The 21214-nt window shown below is 33.3% G+C and overlaps 1 protein-coding gene across 3 annotated transcripts in view; it reads right to left on the reverse strand.

Moving 5' to 3' along the window:
- LOC123315062 overlaps positions 1-21214 on the reverse strand; it is a 137352-nt gene that overhangs the window by 6917 nt on the left and 109221 nt on the right. For 2 of the 3 annotated variants that reach the window (XM_044900618.1, XM_044900617.1), the window contains one exon: positions 1976-2182. In XM_044900618.1, the coding sequence (XP_044756553.1) occupies positions 1976-2014 (39 nt within the window). In that variant the 5' untranslated portion in view covers positions 2015-2182. Of the gene's footprint in view, positions 1-1975; positions 2183-7225; positions 7283-21214 lie in introns of those variants that run through there. The other variant, XM_044900619.1, reaches the window with a different exon arrangement.

Here is a 21214-nt window from a genome sequence, read left to right on the forward strand (position 1 = left end):
ATTCACTTAACTCACAAAAACTTGAGGAGTTCATAAAATAAATCACAGAATAATTAACTGGGAACATATACGGGATACAGTGAATATTTGGGATTTGATTTAGTCCTATTAAACTTTTCGTTTTGAGTCGGTGTAAAATAGCTATTGGAAGCCACCAGTCATCGTTCTGCCCTCAAGTATAATTCGAGCTTTCGGTTTTGTGGCATTTAATTTCGGAGCATAATATGCGTTCAATCAAAGTTTGAGAACCGGTCTGTATCTGATTGAATCTTGCATTATTTATTGGTTAAGTTTATCACTGCAGTTATCTCGGACAGTTAATTGTCTTCTTGGCGCTTGAGGTGTTAGGTTTTTATATCTTTCGAGTATTTAACAATAGGTACATCGGTATTATACACTGCTCAACAATTTCCACGACTCTCACGTATAAATTACTCTTTATGTGTGGCTTTTCTTGAGTTATCTGGAACATTTGTTGTGTACAAGGTGTGCAAAATTTTTTGTCTACTGAGGGGATCTCGGGAACTATAGCAGCTAGAAGAGAACGGATGATTTATTTTCTTATCTAATTCAAATCTAAAAACAGAGTCGGCCTATCGTTATTAGATTTCGAGTTATAAACAAAAATTGAGATTTTGACGATTCCGAAAAGTTCTCATATCTTTTTTGTCCTTGAAGTTACAGATCTGAAACTTGAACCTTCTTAGGGACTTTCCTACGTAGAATCTACTGACAAAAGATTTTTTGCCAATTCAAAAATAAAAAATTCAATAAGAGTTTGCATTTAAAAAAATGAAAGTTCACTTAATGATTCGAAATGGACAAATATTTTGGGCTCATTAGTGGATTCTACTCGAAATGTGCCTGTAGAAGGTTTAAGTTTCAGGTTTGTAACTTCAAATGACAACTTTACGAAATTGTAAATCTGAAAAACGAAGTATCGTAGGAGGCTGTGGTTTTCGCCATTCTTTGTTTCTCCGAAAATGAGCTCGGAAATGTGTCATCCGTTTTCTTCTAGCTGCTATAGTTCTCGAGATACTCTCAGTAGACAACGAATTTTGCCCACCCTGTACTTTTGGGAGAATTGGGATACTTTAAGTTACTTTATCGGATTCTTGCTTCAAGAAAACATTTTTTGCAATAGGCTGCAGATGTTGGAATGAAAAACAATGTGGTATTTGTTTCTAAACTTGTTTTTTCCTCGTTTGAAGGCATTTTGTCATATGAATTGACAATAATTGAAGAAATGAAGGCAATATCGATTAATCATGCCAAGAAGACAATGTTTTCAACTCGTTTGATCTTCTTACATTTTTCTGTCGTATTTATTCGTAAAAAACAAAAAGTCTTTTTGATGAATGATCGAAGTACCACTAAATGTGTAAGTATCTACCTATTTATATTTCATTATTTTAATTCACATTGTTTCAGACTTTTTAATCCGAAAGATTATATTAAAGATCAATATGAAAACCGTTTTCCGAATGAATATAAAATTTCTACTTCGAGCAGTGACCCTCATGCTCATTTTCTTTTCATAACTTCAACACTTTGTAGCTTTGGAGTTGATCGTTTTAGAACATATAAGTTGATTTGATGAACTTTTCTTATTAGTATCTCTGACTTCTAGATGCAGGAAAATCCGTCAAAATTTAACACTCCATTAAAATATTAATTCTTCATTTTTCTTTTTGAAAATGACAGTTTTAAATTTTGATGGGGCATAAAATCATAATGGAATTTCCTGCAACTGGCCCTTAAACAGTCAAACTCTAAGGATCATCATGCTATTTTGAAACATCCGGTATATTCCGAAATTCAATATCGAACTGAGTTTTTCTCTATTCGATACAAAGGCATAAAATTTGCTGAAGTCTGAAGACATTGCTGTTAGTCCGATGATATGAATTTGAGTTTCCCGCATATATCGCTTAAAAATGTTTTCCTATGGAGTAATGACAAATTTTTCACTTACCGCTATGAAGGCTCGAAGGCGATGTTGTACTATTTGCATAGTAGAGAGCACGAACGTTGAGTAAGATCGAGGTTAAGGGCTTTATCAACCCTCTCACCTCGGTCGCTTCTTGTTTCGACTACCCTCTAGAGTGGCCTAGTCGTTGATGGCAAGAAATCATCCTGAGACTTCAGTTGTTGGAACTTTCTGAGCACTAACTTTCGAGCCCTGCAAATAATTGGAAAAACCGTGAAACAAAATCAATTTCAACACACAGAACAGCGACTAAAATTGTCATTCACCGACGTGAGACTCTAGTTTAAAAAGACAAATGAAATTTTTTTTAAATAATCATCAAGAAAAATACCAGCTCATCAATGGAGGAGAGAAGCTTGGACTAACGTACGGAGTACAATCAGAAACTAATTAAATTTGCTGGGAAATGGGTTGATATAGTGGAAAATCTCGTTGTTTATAAAACACCACCTACACCTGACTTTTCCGATTGGCTGACGTTCAAATGCAGGCGGATTCTTATCTAATTGATCTCCCTCAAAGCAAAACGTCTTTTTGAATGGGATTGCTTCCGATACGATTGACAAGATTCTCAATGCAGATTCTACTGGAACTGAATTATTACGATCTCAGATGAGGCAGTTCCTTTCAGAATAAGAGGAAAATTTCAAATGACAACGAGGATTTTCTTGCAATAGCTTCTGACTTAATTTTGAAAAATAGTTTATAATCGATAATGTAACAAGTGACCTTTGGAGTTACCTCTTATCGACGGTAAAATAAGAGCCGATAAAAAGGTGTGAATGTCTGTAATTCCAATTTGTACCTGGATGTAAACAACTCTATATATCGCTTAATATACCGCTGAAGCCATTTCATCTTGTATTTATGCTCGGTTAAGTGATTACCAAAAAGGAAATTTTCAATAGTCATACCTACACTTGCAAGAACCTACATACATTCAATTCCGTGTTTATCTTCGGGGCAAAGTATAATGAACGTTGTCGCTTTGAAGGAGAAATGCATTGATTGAAATTGAGGAATATTTTAACCTAAACACAGAAGAAGAGAAATGTTTTTTTCGTAATTTGTATGTCTATCTGTTTGGTTAGCTCTGTAGATCGCACAGCATATAATGAGTCATCATCGCTTGTAGTTTCTTAGTAGGGTCCTTTCGTCATTGTCTTTAGTAGAGAATAACTAATATTAATCGCTTGTAATTTCAAACTGAGAAGGTTTTCGAAGGTTTGGGGATCTTATTGATATTAATTGACTTCATCTGAGATAGAAGAGAAGAATTTTTGAGGTGTAAAGAGAGCAATAACTATGGTTAATGTTATATGTGGATTTATACTGGGTGGGCTTTTCAAAACGAAACAGACGAGAAAACTGGCGGAATAAATTTATTTCGGAAAAACGCTCAGACTCGTCGATTTTTGTTTCGAGGGGGACAACTTTTAATGTCAAATTCACAACTATATCGCTTCAACCCTTAGTGTTAGAACATCAACCCTTAAATTTTGAATAGGAAAGATAGGGTGAGTGATACCTCATTTGAAAGGTCTTTTTATCCTGAATTCAGCGTATTAATTATTTTCTCATTCAATGCATTTGTTTTCGAGATATTCAATTTTGAATTTCGTACAGTACCAGTCATTCCACTAACCATGCTATGTGAAATCATCAATTATTTGACTAATTCATTCTGTGGTAACCATTAATTGTCAACATTAGACAACGAAATAATTATTATTGGTAATTACTTTCTTCAACAATTAAGGTGGTTGTCTCGTCTGTTTCGTTTTAAGAAGCCAGGCCTGTAGTTTTTAATGACATTTGTTGACAGTTGGCAATAATACATACACCATCAAAAGAGCACTGGGAATCCTTATATGTTTTGAGAGATTAGAAAATAAGTATCTACCAATAAATTGTGCCTCTTCAAAGGTTTGTTTCTTTTCACCGCAGTTTATATTTTTGAGTTCGTTTTACATAAAAAGTCCAAAATTTTTATTTCACTATCTACAGGGTGTCCCAAAACTAGCGAATCAAACGTCACACCACGATAGAGTAGATCAAATACTATCGAATGACACCAACATTAGTTGAGCGAAAATGTACCGTTTCTGAACAAACCTAACCTAAAATTGCCGATTCTCGAACAATTTTTACAATCACAAGGCCAATTTGTGATTAAGGATAGCGTTTTTCTCCCATATTATTACCCCCAATAGAGGGGGTTTATTCTGAGTAATAAAAATCATGTAGAAAAAACAATTGTTTTAATTTACATTTAGTTATATTATCGATTAAATACTTAAAATAATTTCAATTAGGGGAGATAAAACAATAATCTTGGTTCAATATAATTTAAAATCGATATCCTTTTTCACAAACTGGCCCTGTGATTAAGAAAAATAGTTCGAAAATCGGCAACTTTAGGTATTTTAATATAATTCTGATTATTTTGGAAACGGTACATTTTCATTGAACTAATTTTGGTGTCATTCGATAATATTTGGTCTACTCTATCGTGGTGTGACGTTTGATTCACTAGTTTTGGGTTACCCTGTATATATTATAGGTATTTCTTGATTGAATTTCCGTTAAAGTGACTAGCAGTAATTCATATTTGCCACTGCCTTATAATATCTGGATTCTTCAAAGGACCCATATTTCAAAAGAAGTTAACGTATCCCTATTTTCGAACCACCCTGTATAAAAATAATAATCAAATAATTTCGGTAAGGGGAGTTTATTCGGGTTAAAGGTTAAATAGAATCTCATCAGAGAACTCACATTGGTTGATTTGAAATTTATCGAATCGAAATTTTTTTCTTTGTTTTTCCTGTTAAGGAATACCAAATAAAAAAGTTACAATAGATAAAAGTTGACCAATTTCCCACAGTACAAAGGCGTTTGGTCACTTCTAAAAATTGTTGAAAATTATGAGTTATGATTATGTTGCATTTTTCATCTTCGAAACCCCTGTATCTCTAGTCAAAAAAATTTTTTTGTGGTCATCGACGTTTGACAAAATGTACAACATACAAAAAATTGAGGAAAATCAATCAAGTGGAAATATATTTTTTTATAGATTTTTTTCTGGAAATTGAATAGAATGACAGCAACTATTCGCAGAAAAATAGACAGAGAGTTAATGAAAGTTTCCACTATTCAACTATTTAATTGGAGTTTAAAATGATTCAAAAAGAGATAAAACATGAATTTTATTTTTTTCTTATGTTGAAAATAGGACATAAAGCTCTCAATACCATTATAAACATATGGAGACAATGATACTGAAAATTTTCAAGAGATATCTGGATTAAAACTTCGATGTTCTTTCCATATTTATTGTAAAAGGAATAATACATAACTTCTTGACTAAATGAATTCGAAAGGAATAATCAGTGGGTAAGTGCTTGAAGTGTAGAACGGACCGTAAACTTTTACTCGTTTATAAGATTAGATTTATTCGGAAATGGTGTCTCATCTGGAAAAGATTGTCAACGCTTCTAGGATTTATTAGTGGTTCACGATGCCCCTATATGGGGATCTTTTGATTAAATGTTTCAGAACATTTGGAAGGTTTCCTATTCGTCGACTTAAAATTCTTCCCATATGACCTCGTAATACAAATTTTCACTCACAAATCATCACGACATAATAAGGAATGTTCCATTTGAGATGGCATTCCATTCTTGTAATTCCGTCGTTAAGAATGTATAAGGAATGGATGTCCTGAAACAGATTGATTCATGGAATTAATATTCATTGAGGAACGAGCAGCTATTACTCATAATAATCCCATCATCAAAACACATACATAATATGGCCACAAGCAGCAAGTTCGTACCATTGCAACTGACATAGAAGTTATAAATTCCAAGAAGCAAGTTTTATAATCTTCTAATCGGATTCAGTAAAGCACTTCTGGTTGCCGATTCTTTTCATGGTGCCGTGAAAGCGCAAATATAAATTCGTATATCTGGTATTTCATAACCTCAATTTGCATCTGTCTCGATATCTAGACACCTCTGTCTAGAGTGGAGGCGTGAATCACCCCATAATCCAAATGGACACCAAATTTTCATAGAGGCATAAAAAGTTGAATTTTGATTCAGGATCAATAAAATAGAATCATGTCGAATTTTAATACGATACTAAAATCAAGAATAACTTGGACAGAGGCAGTTCTGCCTGAGATCTTGCGTTTAAGATTTCTTCTGCTCTACCATGAGAGTGTCAGTAAGTTTTATGGATAGAATAAGAAGTCTTCCATTTTTTCTCTAACTCAATCGATATCTTCTATTTGACATCTGCTTTTTATGCCGAATTTCATGAAAATACATAATGAACATTCCATTATAACAATGATGAGGTTACTGCTCATAATATTGATCAGGGTCGGCAGAATATCGTTTGCCGTACCTACTTGGAGTTTTCTAACGAACGATCCACGATCCATAGACCAATTGAACAGTGTTAATTCAATCTATGATAACGACCTGAATGCTAAGATGTTCCTCTTTCCTTGCTTAATATGTTTTCAATCGATTGTGAGTTGATTGTTTTTTTTATTTGAAGAAGGATTCTGAAAGAGCGTTTATTATAGGAATTATTTCTATTGACGTCAACAAGAATCGACGAACTAAGTCAGAAAATTCATTGCTTTTTATTGAAAATGTAAACATAAACTTATCATTTCGGACAAATTTAAGGTGCCTCAGAAACGCACTACGTGAGTATTATATTTAGAATGTTGGAGAAGAAATGAGGCTCAACTTCAGGATTTATATTATCAATTGATATATGTATAATAAATCGATCAAACAAATTATATAGATTAATTTAATGATACATTCATTCAGTCCAATTATGACGCCAAGATAGTTAACGATACTACATTCAAAATAAGTTTGCTCGTTTTCGTTATTAGAATTTAGTAAAATATTCTGAAATGACCGACCTAATCGGAATGATGCAGAATGACTAAGATACACCAAATCTCAACTTCCAAGATGCCAAAGTAGATAACAGTTAACACTTTGAAGTTTATAAACTGAAAATTACTAGTCATTAAAATGTGAAAGAAGCGGTGAAATTATCAATGAACTCAACTTTAAACAGTATAATAAGGAAAGGAGTACTTATTATAGGTATAGAACAAAACTGTTCTCTCGTTGAAAGATTGTTGAGAACGAAGACGTAATCGTTATAATAGTGCATGAAATTGATGATTGAAACCCTTACCGATTGTAGTTAGTTGTATCAGTGATTTCTATCGCCTCTGGTTATTGAGAAAATGATCTGGATGTTCGAAAACTTTTCGTTATATGCAGTTTAACAGTTTGAAAGAAAGAATTTCTAATGTGGTCGGGTCGCTCAGTTCTTTTGATATTCTACCGCCTCTTCAAAATGTTGATGACAAGAGATAACAGGGGCCGAGATAAATTGATATTCACTTATTCTGAGCTTGAACCTTAAGAATATTTCTGTGTAATTCTCAAGGAACTTGTCGATATATGTATAGGGTGAGTGTTTGACCACAAGTATTTTAACAGTAAATTCTTGAGGTAAAAAGAAACACTTTTTTCTTTTATCATTTTTTCGAGTCGGCTCTGTTTAAAAAATACAGGCTGTTGAAAAACCATAAAGAATATTATTCTTAGTTCTATCTTACAAACGGTTCTATCAAATGAAATGAATTTCGGAATATAGTTTTTCATTTACTTGATTAATCTTTTTCGAACAATAGATATCACCCAAGTCTTATGTACCATAAAAATACCAACAATTCAAAAAACCTACATAACTCTTGAAACTACCTACTTGATGAATATTTGAACGTTTGAAAAATAAAAGTATTCTTCATATATTCTGGTAAGTATAATGCATGTAATTTGATGTTCAAAAATAAAAAATATCTGTGAAATTCGAAATGCTACTCTTTTTAAAAGATCCACAGGTAGTGTACGGTAGATTCGGGTGACTTGGGACAGTCCTGTAACTTGGGACAATTACCCCCCTTGCAGATATCTTTGTTTTTTACCATTTATGAGTGAAGGGTCAAACTTATAAGATTGTGTAGGTTCTTTTCGGTTAGTTTAACAATTAATTCCTGTTGAGTTTGGTGTGACCATAACGTTGAATTGACAGAAAAAATTAAAGAATTCAGGAGAGTAAAAGCGCGTTTTTTATGGCCCTCATACTTTCTAGTGTCCTGTACATGTGTTTCACTTTGTGCATATGTAATTTTTTTTCTGGATACGTGGGACATTAGATATGTCATGAAACAAGGTTGTTTACCAATCAAACGGCAACACGGATCCCATTCATTTATTTTGTTGTTTCATAAGGTGACTTGGGACTATGCCGAATAGATACAAGCGGCGCATTGGCAGCAGGAAATATGCCGATTTTTCGCAGGATATTATTATTTACGTTATCCCCACAAAGAAATCACCAAAGAATGAAAGAAATCAAAGTTCCCTTGTTTTGTTTAGTTTTTTTACATTTGAGTTGCGATATATTTACTTTCGCTGTAATAAAGGTTTATCATTTAATTTCCTTACCGAATTTCAATTATATAATTACAAATTCTAATTTTTCAAAACTATACAGCGTCGCAAGTAACCTATTTCATTTGAGAGTTGAGAAATCAATTAATTTGAACTCGTGTCCCAAGCCACCCAAATCGGTGGGTGACTTGACTTGGGACAAGTATATTTAATTTTTTTCCAAATTTATATCCGAATTCTGAAGCATGGTATATATTCTAATCAATAGTCTGAGTCATTAAGCATATTCGATCCTCTCTTTCAGATAAAAATAGGTCACCGTTTTGAAAATATGACAAGTTGAATTCATCAATCGTCCCAAGTCACCCGAATCTACGGTACCCTAACCAGTCATACTCATCAAAGATCACTTCAAATTAACGCTCTTGTTAAATTGGCAGAGTTCTTTCATCACAGTATTGCTAGTGCTCTTGAAAAATATCAGGTATCCAGACCATTATAGCATTCTCACCATGAAGTTATGTCTGAAGAGAGACATTTTTCATTCTAACGACTCGAAAGAATGCAAAACACTCGATTCAAACTCATAGGAGGTAGCGGTTATTCAGCCTTTTCAAATAGCGCTGAAAAAATATGTGTCAACAGTTGCTTTTTTCAATCCGGCTCTCCTCCATACAGTTGAAAGCTTAGACATGTTAACAAACTAGACGTCATAAACAAGGCGAGCTTGTTCGCTACTAGTGAAGTTGGAAGATACAAGTTACGTTGATCACAAATCATTGGACATCTTTTTTGTTTCAGCGTTAAGGAGTAAATAATACTACCGTTATTTTAATCATTCAGTGGACAATCTGTTGATTTGCTCTGTAGGAAACTACACAGACAACTGACGTCATTCGGTCTTCAGTTTGCCTTTCTTGCTGAATATAGGTTCGCAGGTGGAGATGATAGGCGAACAATTGATTCTCCTCTTAATTATTTTTTTGTTGATTGGATTAATGATGCAAAAGTGACGTGATATGAATTTACTGGAAAAATATTTTTGTCTGGGAATAATGCTCCAGCCTCCGGCCTCCGGCAAGCTTGGATGAATTTTTTTCTTCAGTTCCATTGATTTTATATTTATAGTACACCATGGCACTTCAGAAGAAATCATTTTTACTTCAATAATGTGAAATTGGGATTCATTTATTGGGATTGAAATTTAGACTTGAAATTGGGGATAAAACCAAAAGAAAAAGAAAATATACATTATTATTAAATTACGGAGAGTTGATAGATTATATTTTTTACACTTTCCAGGAAAAAATCCTGAATTTTTTGAAAGGATTGATAGATAAGTAATGTAAATCTACAACGGTAAAATTTGACCATTATCTGGTTAGGCACAATGAATAAGGTGGGTATACGAGGATATATTTGAAAATTCTTAGCCTACTATAGAAACGAGTATAGAACCAAAAAAAATTTCAATGTCAAAATATTTTATTACTCAACATATTCTCCTCTTAATTGGATACATTTATTACAGCCAACCTGCAACGTCTTTAGACCTTTCAAAAAAAATGTTTCTTCTTGCTCTGCAAACCAGAACTCCACAGCTTTTATTACCTCCTCGTTAAAAGAAAATTTACGACCTTTTAAACTTTTCTTCAGTTGTACGCTTTTGGTCAACATTCAACCGTTTGGGGATCCATTTTGCAGCAAATTTTCTCATGTCCAAATTGACGTGAACTATTTATGATGAACGTGTTCGTATGAAATATTCAGTGCTTCAAATATCCGTTTTAGCCCAATTCGACGGTCTGATAAAATCATGTCATGAACTGCATCGATATTTTCGGGGACTGACACAGAAACTGGCCTTCCTGACCGGTCATCATATTCTTTTGAAGCTTGCAGTCCAATTTTTCACGGTCGGATACGAAGGACATTTTCATTGGAAAACATTGGAAGGACATTGATCATCCAGGGTATTAAGCATATCTTCGTAAATCTGCTTATCTCTTAACCCTTTTAAATACAGGTACTTGATGATGGCTCGTTATTGTTCGTTGCTATGGTAACGCAATATTTTTTTTATACATGGAACTGGTCTAGGCTAACTAGATATCAATACATCCTCGTACACATAAATCTTAGACGTATAATTATCCATTCAAAGTTGTTCACCTCAAAAAATGAAAAATTACTGCACATCTACATCTCTATTTCATTAAGAAAATGATAATAAGTACTGACTAAAGCTACAACTTTTCGCTCACGCAAAGTATTGTTATATTCGAATACCATGAATAAATTATTATTGCAGGAGTATGGAAAAATGTTCAATAGATTGGTATCATCCTCTCCAGCCCCCATGGTGGCAAAGAAAGCCATCTTTATATGGGCTTGGTCGAGGCAACTCCTAACCGTCTTAGGAAGAACCTGATGTCTTCATTCAGAAATATATTGAGTTGTTATCATGTGTAATATCAGTAATATGTGAAAAAACCAAGGAGCACTCAATAATTTATTATTCTGAAGTATGCCCATTTGCATTTGCAAGTGGAATAGAGAACATTTCTGTGTATTATCATGATAATTGTACATAAGGAACATAATATGAAAAATATAAAAATAAAAATACTATTTTGCACAAGAAAATAGACATAGAAAACGTTTTTAGAAATTTAATATCACATTTCGAAAAAGATTTCAAAATGAGAAATTGAAATATGTATATATATTTTAAATTTGCATTTTGAAACTTTTAGGTACTATAATAAAAATATTTTTTCCAAGGTCCTAGGAAAGAACACCTAATAAAACATAATAGATGTAAATCCTACAATAATTGCAAAAGTGTAGGCCTCACCTTTGAAATTCTATCAGATATAGTTCAGAACCCTTGTTAAAAAGCAGTACAGATCCCATCGTGATGTTACAATCATTTATGGAGGTCCTGTATATGTAGATGTGAAGAGAAGTTCAAATTTTTCTTATTTCGATTTGAAGACATAAATCTAAAGTATTGATATAGATCATTCTCATTCTACCGAATCAATACTTATTTCAGATCAAAATTTGAATCTCCAGTTGAGTTCCAAATAGTACCTACCTATCTATTATTTTCCTAATACCGATAATCCAATATGATCAATTGTTTCCATTAGTTTGTGTTGAACTTCTGGGTATTCAACATTTATATCTACTATATATACTTTTTTCGAGTTTTCAACTTAAAAGATAACTTCTTCGGTTGAGAACAAGAGAATCCCTGAAGACGGCTGGCGAATGCTCGCCGAAACGTTGAATAGCATAATCCAAAGTGTAGGAAAGAGCCTAAAATGAATTTTTCACCATAATTTCTTTCATTATTCGCGATAATAATACTTATTTATTTCAACTTAAAGAGAAGAAACACCTTTAAAATCATAAAACCAATAGTTCTTCATTGAAGATTGAAAACCTACAAAAATTTCTGCTGATTTCACATGGTTCCGTTGATACTCGGTTAGAAGAGGGATAAAAAAAAGTTTAATTAGTATATCAGTTTCAGTAAAAATTCAACTGGTGTTGTAAATGATGTAATAAAAAGTATATAGGTAAGTATAAGAATTCAGAGGTAATTTTCTCCAAATGTATGATTAACCACCCACATTTATCAGTTTTTCAATTTATAGAATATAGGCAGATTAAAGATCTTCATCACGTATTTAATTATTGAATATGGAAAATATGAGTTTCTACCGCGAACAAAATCAGAAATATGAATGGCATTATTATGCAAATTAAGCGGGACATTTAAATTCATTTACCACCTCTCTGCAAAGTTGCAAACCTCATCCATCCAAGATGGCTTGGTTGATTTACAAGTGATATTTCATTATCTGTTGGGGGAAGAGAGGACTGTCCAACATATCCGAGCTTCTCACCCGTGTGGATCACTACTAAGAGAGGCGTGTTCTGCTAGTTAACATCCAGCGACAATTTACATACATAATGAACAACATTATCTATGAATAATGTAGTCATGCTAATAAATTTGTCTATAATCGTAACTTTGCGCTCGACTCAGTTCTTTCCTGGAATAGGTCGGGATTGGATGATTTGAGTTAATAACGTCAGAATTAACAGGCGCTCTTCAACCTGCGTCAAGATCAAAGGAAATTCTTTCTACATAATGTTCATGTCTGGGCTTCTGCGGTCAATTTTCTCCTGGCATGTCCGCTCTTTCACATCCAGACAATCAGCGAAGGGGAATATTTTAATATGTTTATCTTATTTTGTCTATGTAGATCCACTGGGCTGGTTCTTTATTGCGAAATACCGATTTGTTGCTGTGAATTTACGAATAACAGTTAATGTAAAACGGTTCACCAGATAAACTGGTAATCAGTTTACGCTTCAGTTCTCACCTACCACTTCGAAGTGACTGTCTTGGTGTATTATCTTGCTACAATGTGATATATAGAATTATAAACTTATTTACATATATTATCGCGTTAAACATTAGAAGGAACCTCTCTCTTTCTTGGTTATAGAGGCTGTCTTAGACAACCCTGTTGTCCGAACGAAATAGAAGAGCCAAGGAGCTTTCAATTTCAACGAATATTCGAATTTTAGTATGATGAGTACTGCAACATCATTATACCCTTCTTCTTGAATAGACTGTTGAATTTCTTTTAGAATTCAAAGATTTTATTCATTGGCAGAAAGAATTGAAATAATTTCTCCATGGAAATATTACACTGACTTAGTTTTACCAATAACATTTGCTAGTTGTATTAATGCTTACATTGCTAAAACCATACTCAGCTCTTTTGTAATTATATATTATAATGAAATAAGCTAATATTCAATAGAATTTGAGGTAGGTATAAATGAAAGTACACACACTAGTTTTCCTAATGACATTGGCTAGATCTTTGGTGAAACTATACTACATTCACTATTATTTTAGCACTCGGTTGGCCATGAAATAATGTTCTCAAGAAATGTTGTTAATGTTATGATGCCGTTGCCACAACTGATATCAATTAATATTACAAGTGCTTGAAAAAGAGTGAAGACAGGAGGTCCTTTAGTTTGCATAAAAAGTGTAGCACTTTTCTACACTCGATTCGATTTACAACGGTGTAGAGGAAATGTAGTTTATCTACACATAGTCAAAAGGAGATGTAGATAAACTACACCTCCTCTACACTGGTGTAAATTCAATCAGCGAATGAATACTAAAATCGAGTGTCGAAAGGTGATACACTTTTTATGCAAACGAAAGGACCTAGGGTTTCAGGTTTCAGGAAGTGCTATTTAGAATTCAGGTCTGCTTATTCAAATAGTAAGTAACCCTGATATTCTAATATCTACAATATATCAGAAGGTAGCGAACATATTCAATGTGAGTGAATTTATATAATGATTCATCTGAATCTAAACGACTTATGTTTTAGCTGATTCCACAATCAGAAAGATTGGGAATGAAGAGGATGACAAAGGATTTCCTTCCATTGGGAGACCCAAAGAGTGGTGGCATTTGAGAATTTTGGGTGAACGAATGAGAAAAGAAAAAAGTTACTACAGTATTTTCGATGAATATAATGGTAGAATAATTTTTCATTTGACTTGTCCTATACATTGTAAATGTCTTAAGGGATCAATAAATATAAAATTATTATATCAAAGTATTAAAAATAAACAGCCATAAATATGAGCCAGTTGTCCTGTTAATTTTTATTTCATTTAAATTTTTTGTTAAAAGGTGAAGTTCCTCTTGCTTTGAAAACTTCCTTTAATTATTTTGATTTCCATTGATGCAAGATGATTTTTGTTGGAGAATTTAACATTCTTGTAATTATCAGTTAATTCCTTCGAGAGATACCCATTCCCAACCACTGCATCATAGGCGTTTTATCTCTGGGTCGATTTTTTTTAAATTTACAACTCATGCAACTGATCTTTGTATTTTCCATGCAAATAACTAGATTTGGTATGCCTTCAATTAGTATGTACAGACGTCAATTATGTTCGTCATATTTTCCGACATTGTGACAAAGTACCTAATTAGTGAGACTTTTAAGTAGAACGGACAACATAGCGCTGATTCAAAACCCAAAAATGTTTTGACAAGCTTCATAACCCCACATTTTCGTACTATACAGTGGAATGTGTCAAATTTCCGTGGCCAACTGAGTGCTAAAATAAAAGTGAATGGAGTATAGATTTAGATTTTTTGATATTATGGTAGTTCAGAATATCAACTTAGTCCGCATTTGTTTTATCGATGGAATTCGATAATATTCAATGGAACTTAGTTGTAAATAAGAGAGTAATGAAGCAATGAAGGATGCAACCAAATACCTGACTTTCTATCAAACTACCACACCCAATCAGAATTTTATCAAGCATCTCGAATTTGTTATGAAAATATCATTGCAAATAAATATTTTGAAGTGAGAAAGAAAAACTAATTGAAAGAAACGCTTCCACTCACCATGAATAACATACGTAATGGCTACCAGTTGTTATATTTCTGCTTATTGAAGTAGCTTATTTCACGGTAGGAGAACGACTTTTCCGATCACTTCAGAAAATCACCGGATTCACATAAAAATCCGAATTCATCTCACCAACGCGATCGGCATTTCCACTTGTGTGGCCATAAAGAATTCTTTTCGCAGCACACGCTCCTTCAAGCTGTCAAACTTTTTTTGCTCTGCGGCCTCTCTGAGCCTTAATAATCAGATGCAAATTTCCAATGAAGATATAACAACTTGGGCGAAATTAACGTCAGGCATTTAAACATTTAAAATAAAGTTGTCGGCTTTGGCAAGCGGAATGGGAAGGACTACCAAAGTTACCACTTCTTAGGTGGGTATGCCGATATCAGCATGCCTGCCAGATATTGCCGATAATACTCGTACTTGCTTGGCCTTCTATTTCTGAAAGTGCATGCACATCTTGAGGTGTAAAGTTTCCGTATGTAGAAAGGCAAAGGGATTTTTCGGAGGGTAGAAATAAACTTTAGAAAATGGTTCTAATTCGATAATTGCATCCAATATTTCGAAATAAAAATCATTATTATGCCAAATATCTGATTGATGTGGCCGGTACTTGATGAAAATCCATAACCTGACTGAAGAAACTGAATCAAATGATTTTTACTATGAATAATTTTTTACCAACGAACTTAGTATTACCTTCATCATCTGATGAAGCTATTGTGATAGCGAAACACTTAAAGTAGTGAGAAATTTTTTTTATAAGTGGAAAATAAAAATAATGTCATTTATTTTCATCAGTTACATCACCATATCCTGTAGCACAGGCTATATGAAGTATGGTTATCGAAAAAAGGAATGTGCGATAACTTTTTCAGAATTCTGGAAACACATTGTTACTTTTCATTACCTACTCTTGGTAACAAATATAGGCTCCACGAAAAATTCCTGAAAGGTACAAGAGATTTTGAATTTGTTTTTGCCGAATAGAGTGTAATTTTTCTTATCATACACAGTAGGTAGGTATGTATATCTGTTTGTTTCTATAACTTTTTTATTACATTAGCATTCATTTTGCTTCATATTCTCAATCTTATTTCTATATTATTATTCAACTAGCATAGTATTATATGCACTCGGATGACGTTTATCAAATGAGACGCCAACTTCTGACATTTCCATATTGCTACATACAGGGTGAGTCTTTGACTCGTACAAATATTTGAACAGTAGATATTCTGGTAAAAAGAAACACTCTTCTCCCATACCATTTTTTCCGATTCGGTTCTGATAGAAAGATATAGCCATTTTAAGTTTTCATAATATGCAATACCGCCTCTGAAAAAACAAATTTCCCTTCAGAATAACAAGCTAATTCTATGACACCACACATGTGTGGATCTTTTCAACAGAGTTGCATTCAGCCGAAGTACCCAATTTTTCAAATTTCACTTATATTTATGTATAAATTTTTCATTTTTGAAAATCAAATTAGTCCAAAATAGGAAAAATACTTTTATTTTGCAAAACGTTCAAACATTCATTAGGTAGCGTCCAACTCAGATCCAAGAGTTTTATTCTTTAAATTTTTGGTATTTTTATGGTACGTAATGGTCATAATGGAACTGGAAGACGTGAGTGATATTTTGTGTTCGTAAAAGATTGATCAAATAAATGAAAAACTATATTCCTAAATTTATTTCATTCGATAAAACCGTTTTTAAGGTAGAACTAAAAAATATATTTTTTTTATGGTTTTTCAACAGCCTGTATCTTTTAAACCGAGCCGATTCGGAATAAATGTTGAAGGAAAAAAGTGTTTCTTTTGACCTCAAGAATCTACTGTTAAAATATTTGTACAAGTCAAAGACTTACTCTGTATAGCATCCCAATATCTTTGTTTGCATCCTCTGACTATAGTTTTGACCATAAAGTTTGATAGACAGGTGAATAATGGCTCATAAATCACAAGTGAGTAATGAAGGTTTGATAGTCAATCTGAGAATAAGGGCTCATTGATCACAAGAGGTTTATAATTGTCATAATGAATAGGAAACGCATCGATAGTGGATTAAAACTAGTACTGACAGAATGTCAGTACTAGTTTATGATGTAGTTTATCATTCAATAACGATAAAGTTTTTAGTTATTTTGATTCAGCCATATCTTGATACTTTTCTCCGACTTTCAAATGAAGAAACATTTGAACAAAGATAAGTTGAACCGAGAGTTGAACAAAGACACAATTTTTGTGGGCTCGTCTCTGATCTTGAATGATTTAGCGACGACTTTGATTCAGTATCAAATTAGGTGCAAAGTGTCATATTTATGGGGAGTTTTATTTCATGAATTCATTATTCAAAAGCTGTAAGTCATCGAATATGTGAAAGTTAACAAGATCTATAAATCCCTACGACATTTTCTTAGTCATTTAACATTTTTTAGAACTCTCGCAATACAAGCCAAGTGTGTTGACCACGAAATTCTCAAAGAATTTCAATTTTATTACTGAGGAACATATGGCCGTTAATTAAAGATTATTTATTAATCCGAGGTGAAACTGGGTCGGGCTAAGAATTAGTATCAAGATTCAACACAGGTTGCGTACTTCTCGATAAATATCAGATCTGTCCTCTCCCAGTCGGTTCTTCCTAATTTGTTATAATGGGATGTAAAGTTCCACCAAGTGTACAGGCAGGCCGACCTGGCCGAAAGGTGTAAATGTATATTTTGGACAAGGTAACTGTTCCACTCACAGCTGGACACGAAATGTGTTGTCTAGACCAACTTCCTACATACCCTTATAAACAATTTGACGACTCTATATGATCTTTTGTTGGATATTCAATAAATGTCATATCTATATTTCAACGGTTCTATGAAGGTGTGTTTTGATATTTTTATCTATTATTTATTCCGACTTGAATATACATATTAAATTCCATTATTAGTTTCCTAGGTTTGGTGACTAGTTTATGAATGAAGAATTGATTTATTGAGACATTATCTCCTATAATCGATAATTCCGAATTCAAGTTGCTTTCAGGAAGATCTTTCGTATAGAATTGCGTAGAAAAGAAATAAGAATATTTTGCACAACTAGAAGTTGAATTTTTTTAATTTCAATCGATAAACAGATTACTTGGATGTTGGGTTCATAGCCATGTGATGGATGGAAGGTTAGGCCAAATTTGTATAAAAAATTTCTTAAGATTGTCCTATTCTTGATATTTGCCTGTCAGATGTCAAAATGGGGAGAACTGTGGAAATTCAAATAATGCTTATTTTGGGAAAAATTAATGGAAATTTGAATATGCCTATTTCAACGCTTTTTACTATCTACATTTTTGAACAGATAAAAGTGAAGAATTAGAGAGATCGATTGATAAACTCTCCAAATTTCAAGAAAATTCTATCCTACAGTATTTAAAAATCTCTTTATCGTTGTTTTTCGCAATATTCACCTGATTTGTCAATTATTTACTCGTGTTCTCCCTATTTTGATATTGATTTAAAGGGTAAATTCTCGGTTCTTTGTTATTATTGCATCAATCATTAATTTCTCATCAGAGATAGATCAAATAAATTGTTTGGGTCGAATTTATAGTTATTTATACACCAAGAGAGTTAAATCAATTTTTATTCGTCAGAAGAAAGTTTAACCCACCTGTACCTTTTATGGTTTTTGTGGATAATAAAATTCCATACAACTTTTTTCTGAAGCAATTTTTCACACTCTTAACCGTTTTCGAGCTAGAGGGTGATGAGAGCGAGGTTCTTAGCCATACATGCGAAAGGGAAAGGTCAATCTAGAATCCCATTCTAATATAGGTACATTAGTCGCCACATATATTAAAAACGTTTGAACTTAAAATATTGCTTTCAACAAAATTCGTAGAAAATCTTATGCTCTACAACTTTTGTAATGAACGCAAAAATTATTTCAAGCCCAGGAGAGGAAATAATTCAAAAAAACTTATTTCTGTGAACTTTTTGGATAATATTTATTGTTTCGGCTTGCTGAAACTGTCAGATCATATTTTTTTCGTTAGACTGGAATCATTAGATTCAAAATATGGAAAAGAAGCCACCACTATGGAGAATGTACCCGTGACTTTTTTCCTGCAAGATTGGGGCTCTAACATACATTTTCGTCAAGCCTAAATTGTCAGATTTCTGTCACTATTTTGACAGGCTGTCCTAGACAATTCTCCCTATATGGAGCTCTAGTTTTTGGTAGAGGTACTCTATAGGGTCCCTTATATGAATCTGACACGCTCGAGTAAATCCCGAATTTCACTCTTAGGCTCCCCAACTATAGATATTGCTTCCATTTCTTCAATTGTTAAGCAGGTTAAGCAACAAATTCCACATGATTTTTAATGTCACCAACTACAGCCTATTACAATCAATCGATTTCAGATTGCAAGAGGTTGATAATTTAAAAAAGAATATGATAAAACCAACACAAATTATCCCAGTTTGTCTTAAATGAACAAATATATAACAGATGCTACAAATAACTTAAAAAGAGCCAATAATAAAGAGAAATTCATACGTGATCCTTATCAATTGTTGAGCAGTGTAGTTGATGGATTGGAAAAAGACAAATTCGGACATCCATATCTTTAATATTTCTACTGATCATATTGGCAACCATTCGGGATTGCACTCCATTATATTATGTATTTCTCAACGGAGGGCTAAGTATGTTCGATATTTCCCAGTGTAATAAAGTTCAACAATAATTCGAGCTCTCTTATCGTCGACGAGTAGCAGCTGACATCGCCAAAAAAGCCATAAATGAATGCCTTGTTCCTAATCACACCAAAGTGCGAATTCAACGGGGTGGTCCTAGGTCAATATACCAGAATGGCGTCACCAAAACCTTACGTGTTTTTCACACGAAATCTGCTGATAATTTGTATCGATTTGTTTTGGCTAGACCATCATTCATCCGGCCCGTTGGGAATGTCCCAATGATTGATTGCCGTTATCTGGAACCTGCTATGCCGATTTGGTTATTTGTGGTCGAGCAAATATGCTTTGAACTGATGCAGGAAGTAACCAACAATGGTAAGGAAAAAATATGATAAGAATAAGATCCTGATGATGATGTACAAAAAAGGTTAAGAATTTTAGTCAAATCTTCAAATGTTTCGGTTTCAACTTTCCAAACTGAGTTAAAAAAAGCATATTGTAAATGAGTATGGATTTTTTAGGTAGTATTTGAAATCGAAAACGAGAAAATAGTTATTTTCCTATCAAGTGCGGAAAGTGATACTTGCCCGCACGAAACTGCCGTTGCCCGAACGATGCGAAGCAGAGTTCGGGTAAGCAGTTGAGTGCGGGCAAGACACTTTCCGCAAGAGTTAGGAACAATATTTTTTCTACAAGCGCTTGAAATATATAATTGTATCCATTTCACGAAACATATCATATCTCATTTGATTAACTCATATATAATGACAGACGTAATTCTGCATGTCGTTACTATGGGTTTCTCATTGTTGACGTTCTGTGCATAGAAACATGATAGAATTTAATTTACTCTATAATATTTGCGTGTGGGAAAAACCCCTGCTAATCCATTCCCGCACGCAAATGCGTGCGGGAAAGAAATAGCAGGCGTTTTTCCCGCACTCTTTGGGAAAGTGACTCTTTGCAACTTGGAATGCGTGCGGGAAAAAGGTTGAACGCGCACGCTTGTAGAAAAAAGTATTTTTTCTCCATAATCCTCTCATTTCTCCAATTATTATAACATTTCAAAACAAAGTAACTCTAAGAGTATATTAGTGGAATTTTATTATGATTGGTCTAATGATTGCCTTGTATTTATTTATTTCAATATTGAAATTCTCTCATTGTATGGTAATAAAGGTATTCATTTCCAAGTTTATTATGCTGCATTGCAAGTCATAAATAACATTCTACAAAGAACATATAAAATTTTATGTCGAATGGGGTTTCTTGAGCGCCATACAAAAACCTTGATATGGATTACAGCAAAATAAGAGAATTTGGAAGTTGTAAAATGTTATTTGAAGAATTGCTCTCAATATTCCACATCGTTATCGAGTACTGATACATGGGAAGTATGCCAAGGATTTGAAATCCTTGTGATGGATTTATAGCTAATTATCTATCAGAAATATAGGGTAATTTCTGACCAATAACCCATCGTACAGGGGGTAATAAAAAACCATATGAAAAGTCAAAAAGTGGCACTCGAATATTTC

This window comes from Coccinella septempunctata, chromosome 6 (assembly GCF_907165205.1).
Source record: "Coccinella septempunctata chromosome 6, icCocSept1.1, whole genome shotgun sequence".
Classification (NCBI taxonomy): Eukaryota; Metazoa; Arthropoda; class Insecta; order Coleoptera; family Coccinellidae; genus Coccinella; species Coccinella septempunctata.